Here is a 16,315-nt window from a genome sequence, read left to right as displayed (position 1 = left end):
TGTGGATTCACATGTGAATGTTAAGGTGGGTGGAACAGTTAAAAGCCTTCCCACACTCCTTACATGTGTATGGTTTTGGGGAACAGTGAGTCCTCATGTGATATATTAAAACATGATGTATACCCAAATACTTTCCCACATATTTTAAACTCACAAGCCTTCTCTCCAGTGTGAGTTCTTATATGCTGAATAAGGCATGAGGATGTAAGGAAGGATTTCCCACATGCCTTACATTCATAGGGCTTATCCCCACTGTCAGATCATACATGAAGGGCGGCGCCTGTTGCTCAAGGAGTAGGGCGCTGGTCCCATATGCTGGAGATGGCAGGTTCAAACCCAGCCCTGGCCAAAACACACACACACACACACACACACACATACACACATACACACACACACACAAAAGATCGTACATGAATACTAAGGCCTGAGTACTGAGTGAAGGCTTTTCCACACTCCTTGCAAATATAGAGCTTCGGTCCAGAATGAGTTCTTTCATGAATTTGAAATAAATTGGAATAATTAAAGGCTTTCCCACATTCCTTAGATTCATAGGGTTTCTCTCCAGTGTGGGTTCGCATGTGAATATTGAGGTATGCAGGATATCTGTAGCACACATTTCCACATTCCTTACATTTGTAAGGCTTCTTTGCATTGAGGGTTTCTATTAGCACAGAAAGGCTTGTGGAGTGAATAAAGTCTGCCCCATCTTCCTTCTGTTCATGGAGTTTTTCCCCATTGTGAGTTTTCATATGCACCTGAAGGTATGACTAATTTATAAAGGATTTTCCACAGTTACTGCATCCAAAGGATTTCTCTTCTGTGCTAGTTCTTTAGTACACAATATTTGGTATCAGGTTGAAGATTTTTACATGCTGAGTAAACTCAGAAAGTTTCTAACCAGCAAAGCTTTTCTTATGCAAGATGAGAAAGTCTTTTCCATACTGATTATAGTTGTAAGTGTTCCCCATACAGTGAGTTATCATGTGTGTCTCATGGAATGAGCATTCACTCAAGACTTCAATGTTGCTTACAATCACAGAGTTCTCCTGCATTGTGACTTCCTTCCTGTTGATGAAGGGATGACAATTCAAGGATTTTTTTCAAACACATTAATAGTTCCATCCATCTGAAGATATAAACATTATTATGATGAAGATTACAATTTTTGCCATTTATTACATACTGTATATACAATTCCAACCTTGCTAATTTATTTCTTTTCTTTTTGCAGTTTTTGGCCAGGGCTGGGTTTGAACCCACCACCTCCGGCATATGGGGTTGGCACCCTACTCCTTTGAGCCACAGGCGCCACCCGCTGATTTCTTCCCAATAGTATACTGAATGCTTATTCCAGAGGTTGTACCACCTACTCTAATCTTAAATGGATTGCAGAATTCCAAAAAACTGTTTTAAAAACTCATTGTCTAGTTACATACATGGAAAAAAAACAAAACTCTGGTAGCCGTAAGCCCTCCGGAGCCCTCCCTGCCTCTGCACAGAGCCCTTCTCCTGGCCAGAGACTGCTGGAGCCTTGGGCTATCTGTGCCAAAGTCACTGGGCGCCAGGCACTCACAGAACCGTGCGCACCACCTCCTGCCCTGTTGCTAGATCCGGGTGTGTCAAACTCTGGAGCTGCTTCCACAACCAGAACTCCGTGGCTCTGGCAGCCCCAGAGGAACTACACAGGGTCACTCCCTACAAAGATCCAGCAACAATAGAGTGATCATCCTAGGATCTAATCTTGGAGAGACACCTCCCTAACTCTGAGGACAGCCAGAGGCAACGGTGAAAAACAATCATGAGGCGAAATCAACAGAAAAACTCTGGCAATATGAACAATCAGACTAGATCAACTCCCCAAGGATCAATGGAGCAGACACAACACAAGATCCCATGCACAAACAAATAGCTGAGATGTCAGAAATCGAATTCAGAATCTGGATAGCAAGTAAGATCGAATTAAAATTCTAAGCAGTAACCCAAAAGATATTTCAAGAATTCAATGAATTCAAAGACCAAATGACCAAAGATTTTGACACATTAAGACAAGAAGTTGCAGACCTCAAAGATCTGAAAAACACAGTAGAATCCCTCAGTAACAGAATGGAGCAAGCAGAAGAAAGATTTCTGACATTGAAGACAAAGCTTTCGAACGCTCCCAAACTCTCAAAGAGGAAGAGAAATGGAGGGCAAAAACAGATCACTCTCTCAGAGAGCTATGGGATAATTCGAAGAAAACCAATATTCGTCTTATAGGGATCCCTGAAAGTGACAAAGTGGCTTCACAAGGCACAGAGTCCCTTCTCCATGAGATTATGAAAAAGAACTTTCCAGATATGCCAAGAGATTCTGAAATTCAGATAGCAGACAGTTTCAGAACTCCAGCACAACTCGACCCAAATAAGATATCCCCCAGACACATCATAATCAATTTCACTAAAGTTAATATGAAGGAGAAAATTCTGAAAGCAGCTAGACAAAAGAAAACCATCACCTACAAGGGGAAGAATATCAGAATAACTGCAGATCTCACTGCTGAAACCTTTCAAGCTAGAAGAGGATGCTCATCGACTTTTAATCCCCTAAAACAAAATAACTTTCAACCCAGGATCCTGTACCCAGCTAAACTCAGTTTCATTTATGACGGAGAAATTAAATACTTCAATGACATTCACATGTTGAAGAAATTTGCCACAACTAAACCAGCTCTCCAGGATATTCTCAGACCTATCCTCCATAAAGACCAGCGTAATCCTCCACCACAAAAGTAAACCCACCCAGAAAATTTTGATCAAATTCCAACTTCCACGGTGGCAAAAGGACTAAAAATGTCCACCGGACTCTCGAAAGGCTTAACAATATTCTCAATTAATGTGAATGGTTTAAACTGTCCTCTAAAGAGGCACGGGTTGGCTGACCGTATACAAAAACTCAAGCCAGATATCTGCTGCATACAAGAATCGCATCTTACATAAAAAGACAAATACAGACTCAAGGTGAAGGGATGGTCACCTATATTCCAGGCAAATGGAAAGCAGAAAAAAGCAGGCGTTGCAATCCTGTTGGCAGATGCAATAGGCTTTAAACCAACCAAAATAAGGAAAGATAAGGATGGACTCTTCATATTTGTTAAAGGTAATGCTAAATATGAGATCTCTATTATTAATATTTATGCACCCAACCAGAACACACCTCAATTTATAAGAGAAACTCTAACGAATGTGAGCAACTCAATTTCCTCCAGTTCCATAGTAGTTGGAGATTTTAACACCCATTTAGCAGTGCTGGATAGATCCTCCAAAAAGAAACAAAGCAAAGAAATTTTAGATTTAAACTCAACCATTCAAAATCTGGACTTAACAGACATCTACAGAACATTTCATCCAAACAAACCTGAATACACATTCTTCTCATCAGCCCACGGAACATAATCCAAAATCGACCACATCCTAGGACACAAATCTAACCTCAGCAAACTAAAAAAAATAGAAATTATTCCTTGCATCCTCTCAGACCATCATGGAATAAAAGTTGAACTCAATAATAACAGGAACCTGCATACCCATACGAAAACATGGAAGCTAAACAACCTTATGTTGAAGGATAGATGGGTTATAGACGAGACTAAGAAGAAAATCACCAAATTTTTGGAACAAAACAACAATCAAGAGACGAATTACCGGAACCTCTGGGATACTGCAAAGGCAGGCCTAAGAGGGAAATTTATAGCACTGCAAGCCTTCCTCAAGAAAACGGAAAGAGAGGAAGTTAATAACTTAATGGGACATCACAAGCAACTGGAGAAGGAAGAACATTCCAACCCCAAACCCAGCAGAAGAAAAGAAATAACTAAAATCAGAGCAGAACTAAACGAAATTGAAAACAAAAGAACTACACTACAGATCAATAAATCCAAAAGTTGGTTTTTCGAAAAGATCAATAAAATAGATAAACCTTTGGCCAAACTAACCAGGAAAAAAAAGAGTAAAATCTCTAATTTCATCAATCAGAAATCGTAACGATGAAATAACAACAGACCCCTCAGAAATTCAAAAAATCCTTAACGAATACTACAAGAAACTCTACTCTCAGAAATATGAAAATCTGAAAAAGATCGACCAATACCTGGAAGTACACCACCTACCAAGACAGCCAGAATGAAGTGGAAATGTTGAATAGGCCTATATCAAGTTCTGAAATAGCATCAACTATACAAAATCTCCCTAAAAAGAAAAGCCCAGGACCAAATGGCTTTAAGTCAGAATTCTACCAAACCTTTAAAGAAGAATTAGTACCTACACTAATAAACCTCTTCCAAAATATAGAAAAAGAAGGAATATTACCCACCACATTCTACGAAGCAAACATCACCTTAATCCCCAAACCAGGGAAAGACCCAACAAGAAAAGAAAATTATAGACCAATATCACTAATGAATATGGATGCTAAAAGACTCAATAAGATCCTAACAAACAGAATCCAACAACACATCAAAAAAATTATACACCACAACCAAGTGGAATTTATCCCAGGGTCTCAAGGCTGGTTCGATATACATAAATCTATAAATGTAATTCAGCACATAAACAAACTAAAAAATAAGGACCATATGATTCTCTCAATTGATGCAGAAAAAGCTTTTGATAATATCCAGCATCCCTTCATGATCAGAACACTTAAGAAAATTGGTATAGAAGGGACATTTCTTAAACTAATAGAGGCCATCTACAGCAAACCCACAACCAATGTCGTATTGAATGGAGTTAAACTGAAATCATTTCCACTTAGATCAGGAACCAGGCAAGGTTGCCATTGTCTCCATTGCTCTTTAACATTGTAATGGAAGTTTTAGCCATTGCAATTAGGGAAGAAAAGGCGATCAAGGGTATCTACATAGGTCAGAAGAGATCAAACTTTCACTCTTCGCAGATGATATGATCGTATATCTGAAAAACACAAGGGATTCTACTACAAAACTTTTAGAAGTGATCAAGGAATACAGCAATGTCTCAGGCTACAAAATCAACATTCATAAATCTGTAGCCTTTATATATACCAACAATAACCAAGCCGAACAAACAGTCAAGGACTCTATTCCTTTCACAGTAGTGCCAAAGAAGATGAAATATTTGGGAGTATACCTAACAAAGGACATGAAAGAGCTCTACAAAGAGAACTATGAAACTCTAAGAAAAGAAATACCTGAAGATGTTAACAAATGGAAAAACATACCATGCTCATGGCTGGGAAGAATCAACATTGTTAAAATGTCTATACTTCCCAAAGCAATATATAATTTTAATGCAATTCCTATTAACGCTCCATTGTCATATTTTAAAGATCTTGACAAATATAATACTTCGTTTTATATGGAAACAGAAAAAACCTTGAATAGCCAAAACATTACTCAGCAATAAAAACAAAGCTGGAGGAATCATGCTACCAGACCTGAGACTGTACTATAAATCAACAGTGATCAAAACAGCATGGTAGTGCTCGCTTCGACAGCACATATACTAAAACAGCATGGTATTAGCACAAAAACAGAGAAGTAGATGTCTAGAACAGAATAGAGAACCAAGAGATGAATCCAGCTACTTACCGTTATTTGATCTTTGACAAGCCAATTAAAAACATTCAGTGGGGAAAAGATTCCCTATTTAACAAGTGGTGCTGGGTGAACTGGCTGGCTACCTGTAGAAGATTGAAACTGGACCCACACCTTTCACCATTAACTAAGATAGACTCTCACTGGATAAAAGATTTAAACTTAAGACATGAAACTATAAAAATACTTGAAGAAAGTGCAGGGAAAACTCTCGAAGGAATAGGCCTGGGTGAATATTTTATGAGGAAGACTCCCCAGGCAACTGAGGCAGTGTCAAAAATACACTACTGGGATCTGATCAAACTAAAAAGCTTCTGCACAGCCAAGAACACAGTAAGTAAAGCAAGCAGACAGCCCTCAGAATGGGAGAAAATATTTGCAGGTTATACCTCCGATAAAGGTCTAATAACCAGAATCCACAGAGAACTCAAACTTATTAGCAAGAAAAGAACACGTGATCCCATCTCAAGGTGGGCAAGGGACTTGAAGAGAAACTTCTTGAAAGAAAACAGACACACGATCTACAGACACATGAAAAAAAGCTCATCATCCTTAATCATCAGAGAAATGCAAATCAAAACTACTTTGAGATATCACCTAACCCCAGTAAGAGTAGCCCACATAACAAAATCCCAAAACCAGAGATGTTGGCGTGGATGTGGAGAAAAGGGCAAACTTCTACACTGCTGGTGGGAATGCACACTAATACGTTCCTTTTGGAGGGATGTTTGGAGAAGACTTAAGAGACCCAAAAATAGACCTGCCATTCAATCCTATAATTCCTTTACTAGGTTTATACCCAGAAGACCAAAAATCACAATATAACAAAGACATCTGGACCAGAATGTTTATTGCAGCCCAATTCATAATTGCTAAGTCATGGAAGAAGCCCAAGTGCCCATCGACCCACAAATAGACTAGCAAATTGTGGTACATGTATACCATGGAATATTATGCAGCCTTAAAGAAAGATGGAGACTTTACCTCTTTCATGTTTACATGGATGGAGCTGGAACATATCCTTCTTAGCAAAGTATCTCAGGAATGAAAGAAAAAGTATGCAATGTACCCAGCCCTACTGTGAATCTAAATTATAGCTTTCACATGAAAGTTATAACCCAACTATAGCACAAGACTATGGGGAAAGGGCCAAAGAAGGGGAAGGGAGGGAGGAGGTTAGGGGGAGGAAGGATAATGGGTGGGGCCACACCTATGGTGCATCTTAGAATGGGTACAGGCGAAACTTACTAAAGGCAGAATACAAATGTCTACATACACTAACTAAGAAAATGCCATAAAGGCTACGTTGAACAGTTTGATGAGAATATTTCAGATTGTATATGAAATCAGCACATTGTACCCCTTGATTGCACTAATGTACAAGCTATGATTTAACAATAAAAAATAAATGAATAAATGAATAAATAAAAGAGAAAAAAGAAAATAACAAAAAGGAAAATGTATACTCCTGTGAAACCTGAAGAAATGTTTCACTCTCGTTTGGAGCATACGCAAATTATCACAATCAGCTATCTCTTCAGAGATGTCAGTTTCTCTTGCATGTATGCTATTGCTCTCAAATATTTCTTATTTTTGCTGATTTTCTATAACAGGATTCCCTATTTTCTCTGAGGGTAGAATATAAGACCTATCCCTTGTTAATCTTACTGTTTGTATCCCAATGGATGTTTGACCTCTCAAAAAGTCTTGCTGAAGTACTGAAGTAACTGGTTTCAAGTTGCACTTCCCATTCTGAAATAAAAAAGAGAAATAAAGGTAAGAATTTGGAAAAGGGAATGGAAGACTGACTTGAGTCAAAAGTGGTAAGGCTCATTTCTATTTATTTTAAAATTCAACATGGTAAGAAAAAGAACAAAAAGATTTGAGGATTTTGGCAATGTGAACAATTTGTCAAAGACAAGGACTTGGGATAAAAATTTTAGATAGTTTATTACAAATGGATTTTATGAAAATTAAAACTGATGATGAACAGGAAGAGAATATTAGGGAATGGGCTGAGCAGGGTGGCTCATGCCTGCAATCCTAGCAGTCTGGGAGACCCAGGTGGGTAGATTGCTTGAGCTCAGGAGTTCAGGACCAGCCTGCGCAAGAGCGAGGGCCCATCTCTACTAACAATAGAAAAACTAGCTGGATGTTGTGGTGGGCATCTGCAGTCCCAGGTACTCAGGAGTCTGAGGTAAGAGGGTTTCTTGAGCTCAAGAATTTGAGGTTGCTATGAGCAACGATGCCACAGCACTCTACCCAGGGCACGGGGTAAGACTCTGTCTCAACAAAAAGAGAAAAAAGGAGGAGAGACTATCAGGGAATGAAAGAAGGAAATTGGTGGGGAAAAAAAGCTTACATCAAAACAACAAACATAAAGAAAAATTTGAATTCAGTAGTCCATTATCCACAGAGGATACATTCCAAGATCCCCACTGGGTGCCTGAAAGCACAAACAGTACTAAACTCTACAAACTCTATGTTTTTTTGATATGGTGACTAAGACAGCTACTAAGTGACTAACGGGCATGTAGCATATACAGTATAGAAACGCTAGACAAAAGGATGATTTCTGTCTTAAGTGGGATGACATGCAATTTCATCATGCAACTGAGAATGATGTGCAGTTTGAAACATGAACTGTTTATTTCCGGAATTTTCCATTTTAATATTTTTGGATTGCAGTTGACTACAGGTAACTAAAACAATGGAAAGGGAAACCACAGTCAAGGAGGGATTACTGTATAAGTAAAAGAGTGTGGGAAGTTGGGTATTTCCTAACTTCTGGGATGGCCTCAAACTTCTGAAAGAAAACGCATCATACAAAGTTTCATTATACTTCTAAACATACTAAACTTCTCATTTACCAGGGTTGCTCATCATGGACACTCACCTTGGAAAACTCCTCTCTGAAATGTCCTCAACTCTTCTTGTACCAACCAAGAGATCAGATTGGGTTTAATCTGACATCCTGAGCATATGAAGAAACATTAATAGAAGAGGCTCATATAAGAAATGATGGGCAGCGCCTGTGGCTCAGTGAGTAGGGTGCCGGCCCCATATACCGAGGGTGGCGGGTTCAAACCCGGCCCCGGCCAAACTGCAATAAAAAAATAGCCGAGCACTGTGGCGGGCGCCTGTAGTCCCAGCTGCTCGGGAGGCTGAGGCAAGAGAATTGCGTAAGCACAAGAGTTAGAGGTTGCTGTGAGCCGTGTGACACCACGGCACTCTACCGGAGGGCGGTACAGTGAGACTCTGTCTCTACAAAAAATAAAAAATAAAAAAATAAATAAATGATAAACTTTCTACAATTCAGGAACTGTAATTCTAATGAAGCAGTGGAATTCATTCAAAAGGACTAAAAATGCAAATAATCCCTCTGTCTGTACCCAAGTTTGATTACCTATGTCCTCTTACAACGCATTTTCAGGTTTATGTACACTTTAACAAAGTACTAGGCTTTTATTCAAATAGGAAATAAAGGAAATATAACAGAGATCTTCATTATCCTGGGGAAACAAATACTCCAGTGGTTCTCAAAAACACTGCCCATCAGAGTCATCTAGAGAACATGCTGGAACACAGATGACTGAGCTCTGACTCCAAGTTTCTTTCTTTCTTTCTTTCTTTCTTTTTTTCTTTTGAAACAGTCTCACTCTCACCCTGGATAGAAAGCCATGGCATCATAGCTCACAGCAACCTCAAACTCTTGGGCATAAGCAATCCTCTTGCCTCAGGCTCCCAAGTAGCTAGGACGATCAGTGCCCACTACAATTCCCAGCTAGTTTTTCTATTTTTAGGAGACACAGGGTCTCTTGCTCAGGACTGGTCTTGAACTCCTGAGCTCAAGGGATCCACCTGCCTCAGCCTTCTAGAATGCTAGGATTACAGATGTGAGCCACTGTGCCCAGCCTTGACTCCAAGTTTCTTATTCAATATGTCAAAGGTAGAGAAAGAAAATGTACATTTCTAACACTCATGGTACTTCTATAGATCTTGGACCACATTTTGAGAATAACCACAGTAGATTTAGGGCAGGGACTATATTTGTTATTTCCCAGTGAGTACATAACAAATATCAGTTCTACAAAAAGCTACAAGGAATGGCAGTTTTACCTACTGTAGCTAGGTTGTTATAGTTCTCCAGAATCACAAGGCTACACATATTTCTCTGAGTTGTGTCCAGCAAAGTCCACTCCTCTTGGGTGAAGTCCACAGCCACATCATCAAAGGTCACTGAATCCTAAATTATCACACACATGCTGGTTTGAGCCATGTAACATTTCTACCAATGTTCACTGGAGAATGAGGAAGGGAGACCCAGTACCTTATAGGACCTCAAGGTCTACAATTATCAACCCCAAGGTTCAAGGGTCCTAAACTCCTTTATCAAAAGCATATCCACTGTTGATGTCCTTCAGTCACATGGCTTCTTGAATATGAAACTATCTTACCATAATCAGACAAGATCTCATCTTTTATTTTGTTTTGTTGTTGTTTTTTTTTTTTTTTTTTGAGAGTCTCACTATGTTGCCCTTAGTAGAGTGCTGCAGCGTCACAGCTCACAGCAACCTCAAACTCTTGGGCTTAAGAGCGATTCTCTTGCCTCAGCCTCCCACGTAGCTGGGACTACAGGAGCCCACCACAACGCCTGGCTATTTTTTTTCTGTTGTAGTTGTCATTGTTGTTTAGCAGGCCTGTGCCAGGATCGAACCCGCCAGCCCTAGTGTATGTGGCTGGTGCCCTAAACACTGAGCTACGGGTGCCAAGACAAGATATCATTTTATTTCCATCCATTTGAGTACATTGCTCAGCATATTCTAGACCAATGGTTCTCAACGTGTGGGTCACAACCCCTTTGTAACAATGAAAATACATCCTGCATATCAGATATTTACATTATAATTCATAACAGTACCAAAATTACAGTTATGAAGTAGCAATGAAAATAATTTTATGGTTGGGGGTCACCACAACATGAGGAACTGTATTAAAGGGTCGCAGCACTAGGAAGGTTGCGAACCATTGTTCTAGACCACTGTTCATCAATACTGATGAACGAATACATTTCTTTGAACAAAGGAAACTTTCACCTGTCTTACCACCTGAGCACCCAGCAAAACAAGAAACATGCAGTCATCCCCATTAGAGTCAATATTAATTAGTAACTTAATTATTAATAAATTAAAATACCAGAATAATTTTTAACTTATCACCTCACCTATATGTAGAGGCTCCTTTCCCTGGAGAAATTCAACTGGGGAATCAGCCCTTGAGCAAGGCTTTATTTGGAGACAAGTCTGTCTAGATTTACAGCCGTTCTCAATCTGTGAGTCATGACCCTTTAGGACTGTATTAAAGGTTCACGGCATTAGGAAGGTTAAGAACCACTGGTCTAGAAGGAAGTAAATCTACCTTGTCGAGGTGCAGTATGTCATTTTGCACAAGGATACAGTTTCTTTTTACCTGATAACAATTTTTCAAGCAGTCAGCCACCATCCTTCCTACCTCTGTCTTTGCTTTATGAATGCAGACTGAATCCCCAGAAAGATGACCTCCTGGATATGTAAGGAAGGATGAGAACCCATAGCTGAGCACAATTCCCACATCTACATACCCATAAGTCATTCCATCCTAGTTTGAAATTCCTATATACTCCTGCACAATCAAGAAAACACACATACATACAACCTACTGCCAAACAATACCAGATCAGTCTGGCTGGCTGGAAAAGGGGAGGGTCAGGAGAAATTTAACAGTCTTATTTTATAGATAAGGAAACATACATGCTAAGCAATGTGACTTAATCATGATAAAACTCATGAAGGAGACTACACAGTACCTCTTCCCAAAGCAACCACCCCAGGGGGCTGACAAAACAGTATATTCTGGCCCACATCACCACCTCCCAAAAGAACAGCCCAGACCACTGCACTCTATGTTGTTTAGCTCCCTAAACCTAGAGCAGCATCTCCAGAAAAGAGTTTGAACCTAAGCGAATAGTGGCAATCTTCATTCCTCTTTATACAGGGTTACTGGAATTCCTGTTGGTATCAATCATTAATCAACAAGCATTACTTAATCATCAGTCATGACACATCATACATTCAGCCAGAAGAAGTGGCTCATACCTACAATCAATCCTAGCACTTTGAGGCCCAGGCAAGAGAATTGCTTAAGGACAGGAGTTTAAGACCAGCCCAAGCAAGAGTGAGATCCCATCTCTACAAAAAAACAGAAAAATTGTGCCTGTAGTCCCAGCTACTTGGGAGGCTGAAGCAGGAGGATTGCTTGAGCTCAGGAATTTAGGTTGCAGTGAGCTCTATTATGCCACAGCACTCTAGCCTGAGTGACAGAGACTTTGTCTCAAAGAAAAAAAAAAATCATACATTAGCTCTCCACAGACAATATATGTGAAGGTCACTATAAATGGTATACTCTGTAACATGAGTATCAATAACATGGACAACCATTTACTGAGATGGCTATGTGTCATAAGTTGTACTAGGTGTTTATACAGAGGGTGCCAAAAAATGTATATATATTTTAAGAAAGGAAAAAACTATATTAAAATTGTAATACCACTCATCACATTTGACTTCTGTAATTACAAGAGATATACAAGGTACAATATACTAGATAACAAATATTGGTATACATTATTATAATTTCATTACAGTTTTTTCCTTTCTTAAAATGTGTATACATTTTTTGGAACCCTGTGTGTGTATGTGTATAAAGGTAAACATATATGCATGTACACACATGCTCAATTATCATAACTACTCTTCCCAGTAGATATCATTACTCCTATTTCATACTGAAAAGATCTACATTCAGCCATTTGTAATTAGTCAGTAACACCCAGTTTCAGAAGTGGCAAACCAGGACTTGAATGCAGATACGTTTTTGGAAAAAACTTCAGGATACATCTAAGGGCTGGGCAGCCTCAATAGGAAACACCAAACGAAACAGATCAGCCTCCCACCTTGCATTGGCAGAGGGGCAATGCCAAAACAGATTGTGCCCCACATTTCTCTACTATAAGAATCTTCTTGTCTATAATACGAGTGTCTGACATGGGTCTTCAAAATACTATGAGCCACCTTTTCATAGTATTTATCAGGTTGATGGTTTTCACCAAGGTTAGCCTGTATTTATCTTTTTGGTTTTTGTAGAGAGGGTCTCACTTTGCTACCCGGCCTGATCTCAAACTACTGGCCTCAAGTGATTCTCTTGTCTCTGCCTCCAAAAGTGCTAGAATTACAAGCATGAGCTACTAAACCTGGCCCTTGCTTTTATTTCCCTGCCCCCCGCCCCAGCCCTTGCTTTTATTTTTATTCACTCCTTTACCACACTTATTTGGTGATTTTTTTAGTTACCTTTTAACCTTATATATCTTAAATATTAGCTCTTTTCACTTAAAAAATTAATAACAATTATTAAATTAAACACAAAACAGCAGTTCAAATGGTGACCTACAGAATGGTATTCAAATGATGAACCCAATTCGCTCTCACAAAAACCCTATAGGCCTCATTGCACAGAGGAGATTAAAACCCTAAAATGACAAAAACCACATCTGGACTCCTAGTATAGGTCACAACCACCACCAGCAGTCTCAAACAGGGATCCTTAGGTTGGATAGGCCCTTAAATGTATTTAGTTTGGTAGCACCTAAATAGAATATTTAACTTTAATTTTTAAAAACTGATAATCAATGTACATTCAAGTATACATACCTTAAATATTAACTGGAAGAATTTTGACAACTGCATATACTTCTGTAATAACAAGCCTAAACGAGATGAAGAACTCAAATCATCTTCCTCTGCAGAAGGCCCACTGGCCCCTTGCAGTCAATTCCCTGTCAGGCCCAGACAAGTGCTTTGTGATTTCTTTTAGCTACTAGGTACAATAATCTGTATATAACATTATGCACATTGCTCATCTTTCTCAAATGTTTGTCCTAACTTAGTTTCTTTCTGTTGTATAAAAAAGCAATGTGGAAGCAATATGTTAACATCTCCCACTGGAATTGTGGATTGACTATGTTCTTGTGTGACTGTAAAGCACTCCTTTATGCATTTTGTAAGAATATAATTGGGAAGACAAGCATCTTGAACTTAACACTTTATATCCCTAGGAATGCTTTATGACAATGTGGTGTGACATGGGGAATCTGCTTTGGTGAATTTCTGCACATTGTGGGCAGCATTGTCTCCTTTGGATGCCAATGTTCTCAATATCTGGCACAAAGGCTGACTCATGAAGGCACCCAGTGATTGCTGACAACAAAGTTCCTTTGCTAACTTTATACAGGTGGTCCCTCATTTAACAATTTCTCTCATCCTGGGTACAGTGCTATGGCGTCATAACTCATAGCAACCTCAAACTATTGGGCTCAAAATATCCTCTTGTCTCAGCCTCCCAAGAAGCTGGGATCACAGGCACCCGCCATAATGCCCAGCTAGTTTTTCTATTTTTAGTAGACAGGGTTTCACTCTTGCTCAGGCTGGTCTGGAACCGTATGAGAGACTTAACAGGGTATTAAATGCATTTCTCACTGACAATTTTGACTTAGTGGGGTGTAGCCCTGTTGTAAACAGAGGAGCATCTATATTAAATGCATTTCTCATTGACAATTTTGACTTAGCGGGGTGTAGCCCTGTGTAAACAGAGGAGCATCTGTATTCAAGTATAGTCTGTCATCCTTGGTAAAGTTCCATGGCATCATAACTCACAGCAAACTCAAACTCTTGTCTTAAACAATTCTCTTGCCTCAGCCTCCCAAGTAGCTGGGACTACAGGCGCCAAGCACAACACCTGGCTATTTGTAGAGATGAGGTCTCACTCTGCTCAGACTGGTCTCAAACTCCTGAGCTCAGGCAATCCACCTGCCTGAGCCTCCCAGTTTGCTAGTATTACAGGCATCAGCCACCACACCTGGCCTAAGTAACTGTTCATAACACAATAAAAATGACTTTTCAGGAAATGTACTAAATTACTCTTAAGGATATTCAAGGGTGGGAAGGACATTTCTATACACTTGGCCACAACCCATGGCTTGTTGGCACACTGGAAACAAGTTTCCCAAGGCCTCCTGATGTGAACACGTAGTCCTCTTGCTTTTATAGATGTACAGGCTCCCTGACTTCCTCTGCTCATTAGCCTAACTGACCAATGACAAGCTCATTAGCCTAACTGACCACTGACAAGCTCTGCCCCAGGCAACCCAGTGAACATCACCATCTAATGGGCTACAATGACACCTCTAACAAGGTCTGAAGCCCAATCCTGGGGAGAAGTACCCCCTATAAATTTGCTTTCCTAGGTACTGTCAATTAAAAGATACAAGTTAGAGTCTGAGGACAGTGGCTCACACTTGTAATCCTAGCACTGTGGGAGGCCGAGGCAGGTGGGTGGATTGCTTGAACTCAGGAGTTCGAGGCCAGTCTGAGCAAGACCCCCATCTCTACTAAAAACAGAAAAACTAGCCAGACATCATGGCAGGCACCTGTGGTCCCAGATATATGGGAGGCTGAGACAAGAGGGTATCTTGAGCCCAAGAGTCTGAGGTCGCTGTGAGCTATGACATATGACACTGTACCCAGGGTGACAAAGTAAGCCTCTGTCTCAAAAAAAAAAAGAAGAAGATACAAGTTAGTTAGAGTTCCCTTTATATCTTTATGTTACACTTCTTATCAAGGTATGACTTCTGTTTTCTGACTGAACCCAGACTTACTACAGTAATGAGACAGACCAATTTCAGGAGTTAGGTTTGTAAAGATGAGATTTAGGGATTGTTTTGGTCAAACCTTTAGGCAGGAGCAAAGAGCAGAGCTTATTACCAATGGGAAAAACATTCAGAAAGACATTCAGTGGTATCACGTTAATCAAAGTATTTCCTATGTTTGACTGTAAAGTGTCCACTGAAACACTGGCCTTGGGACTCCAAGTAAATGCTGAACTTTAGATAACTCCAAAAACTGGCGAGGGATGAGTCTTTTCAGTGAACCTGCACTGAAAACGTCAGCCTTAGGTCTTCTGCAGCTCAGTTCAATGTCCAAAAATCGGAGAGATTCCACAACAACTCTTAGAGATACAGATTTCTTATCTCCACAAGGCTGATACAATTTTAAGTCAAACATAAATTTTAATTTAAAGGTTAAACTACAACCATAGCACAGTCTCACCTAGTTTTTCAGGTGAAAATTAGAGCATTAATATCCCTTGAATATCCCAGAATATCCCTTGTGTGTGAGGGAGGTTTTGGGGGGGGGGGTTTGTTTGGTTTTTTGAGACAGAGTCTCAAGCTGTCACCCTTGGTAAAGTGCCATGGCATCACAGCTCACAGCAACCTCCAACTCTTGGGCTCAAACAATTCTCTTGCCTCAGTTTTTCTATTTTTAGTAGAGACAGGGTCTCACTTCTTTGCTCAGGCTGGTCTCAAACTGGTGAGCTCAAGCAATCCACCCGCCTCAGCCTCCCAAAGTACTGGGATTACAGACATGAGCCACTGTGCCCAGCCCTCTTGTGTGATCTTTAAGGTTCACTCCAACACAGATGTGGAAATTATATTCAGAGAGGTACAGGAATTTACAGTATTTATTTTACTCACAGGTCTTGGAGAGGGAGGAATGGAATGGCATGCTATGCTGGGTTGGAGGAGGACTGGAGGAGCAACTAGGGAGCAGGCTC

General features: G+C 39.9%; 1 protein-coding gene across 1 annotated transcript; it reads right to left on the bottom strand.

The window, feature by feature from the left end:
* Positions 1-1,036: 1,036 nt before the first annotated feature.
* On the bottom strand, positions 1,037-11,242 carry LOC128580973 (zinc finger protein 426-like). The gene is made up of 4 exons (XM_053583433.1): positions 11,081-11,242; positions 9,731-9,857; positions 8,508-8,585; positions 1,037-1,068 (listed from the first exon to the last, which is right to left on the bottom strand). Exons 1-4 carry the CDS (start codon positions 11,240-11,242, stop codon positions 1,037-1,039), a joined length of 399 nt encoding a protein of 132 aa, XP_053439408.1.
* Positions 11,243-16,315: the final 5,073 nt, after the last annotated feature.

This window comes from Nycticebus coucang, chromosome 3 (genome assembly GCF_027406575.1).
Source record: "Nycticebus coucang isolate mNycCou1 chromosome 3, mNycCou1.pri, whole genome shotgun sequence".
Classification (NCBI taxonomy): Eukaryota; Metazoa; Chordata; class Mammalia; order Primates; family Lorisidae; genus Nycticebus; species Nycticebus coucang.
The sequence above is the reverse complement of the archived record's forward strand: the minus strand, read 5'-3'. Positions and strand labels throughout refer to the sequence as shown.

What these genes read in the sequence shown, in the direction of transcription:
- LOC128580973 (XM_053583433.1), bottom strand. Translation starts at nt 11,242, where the DNA reads ATGACTTATGGGTATGTAGATGTGGGAATTGTGCTCAGCTATGGGTTC. An exon ending in GCTTGAAAAATTGTTATCAG is followed by an intron (nt 9,858 to 11,080) that starts GTAAAAAGAAAC and finishes GTGATAATTTAG; the next exon opens with GATTCAGTGACCTTTGATGA. An exon ending in TCAGAGAGGAGTTTTCCAAG is followed by an intron (nt 1,069 to 8,507) that starts GTGAGTGTCCAT and finishes CTTCATCAACAG; the next exon opens with GAAGGAAGTCACAATGCAGG.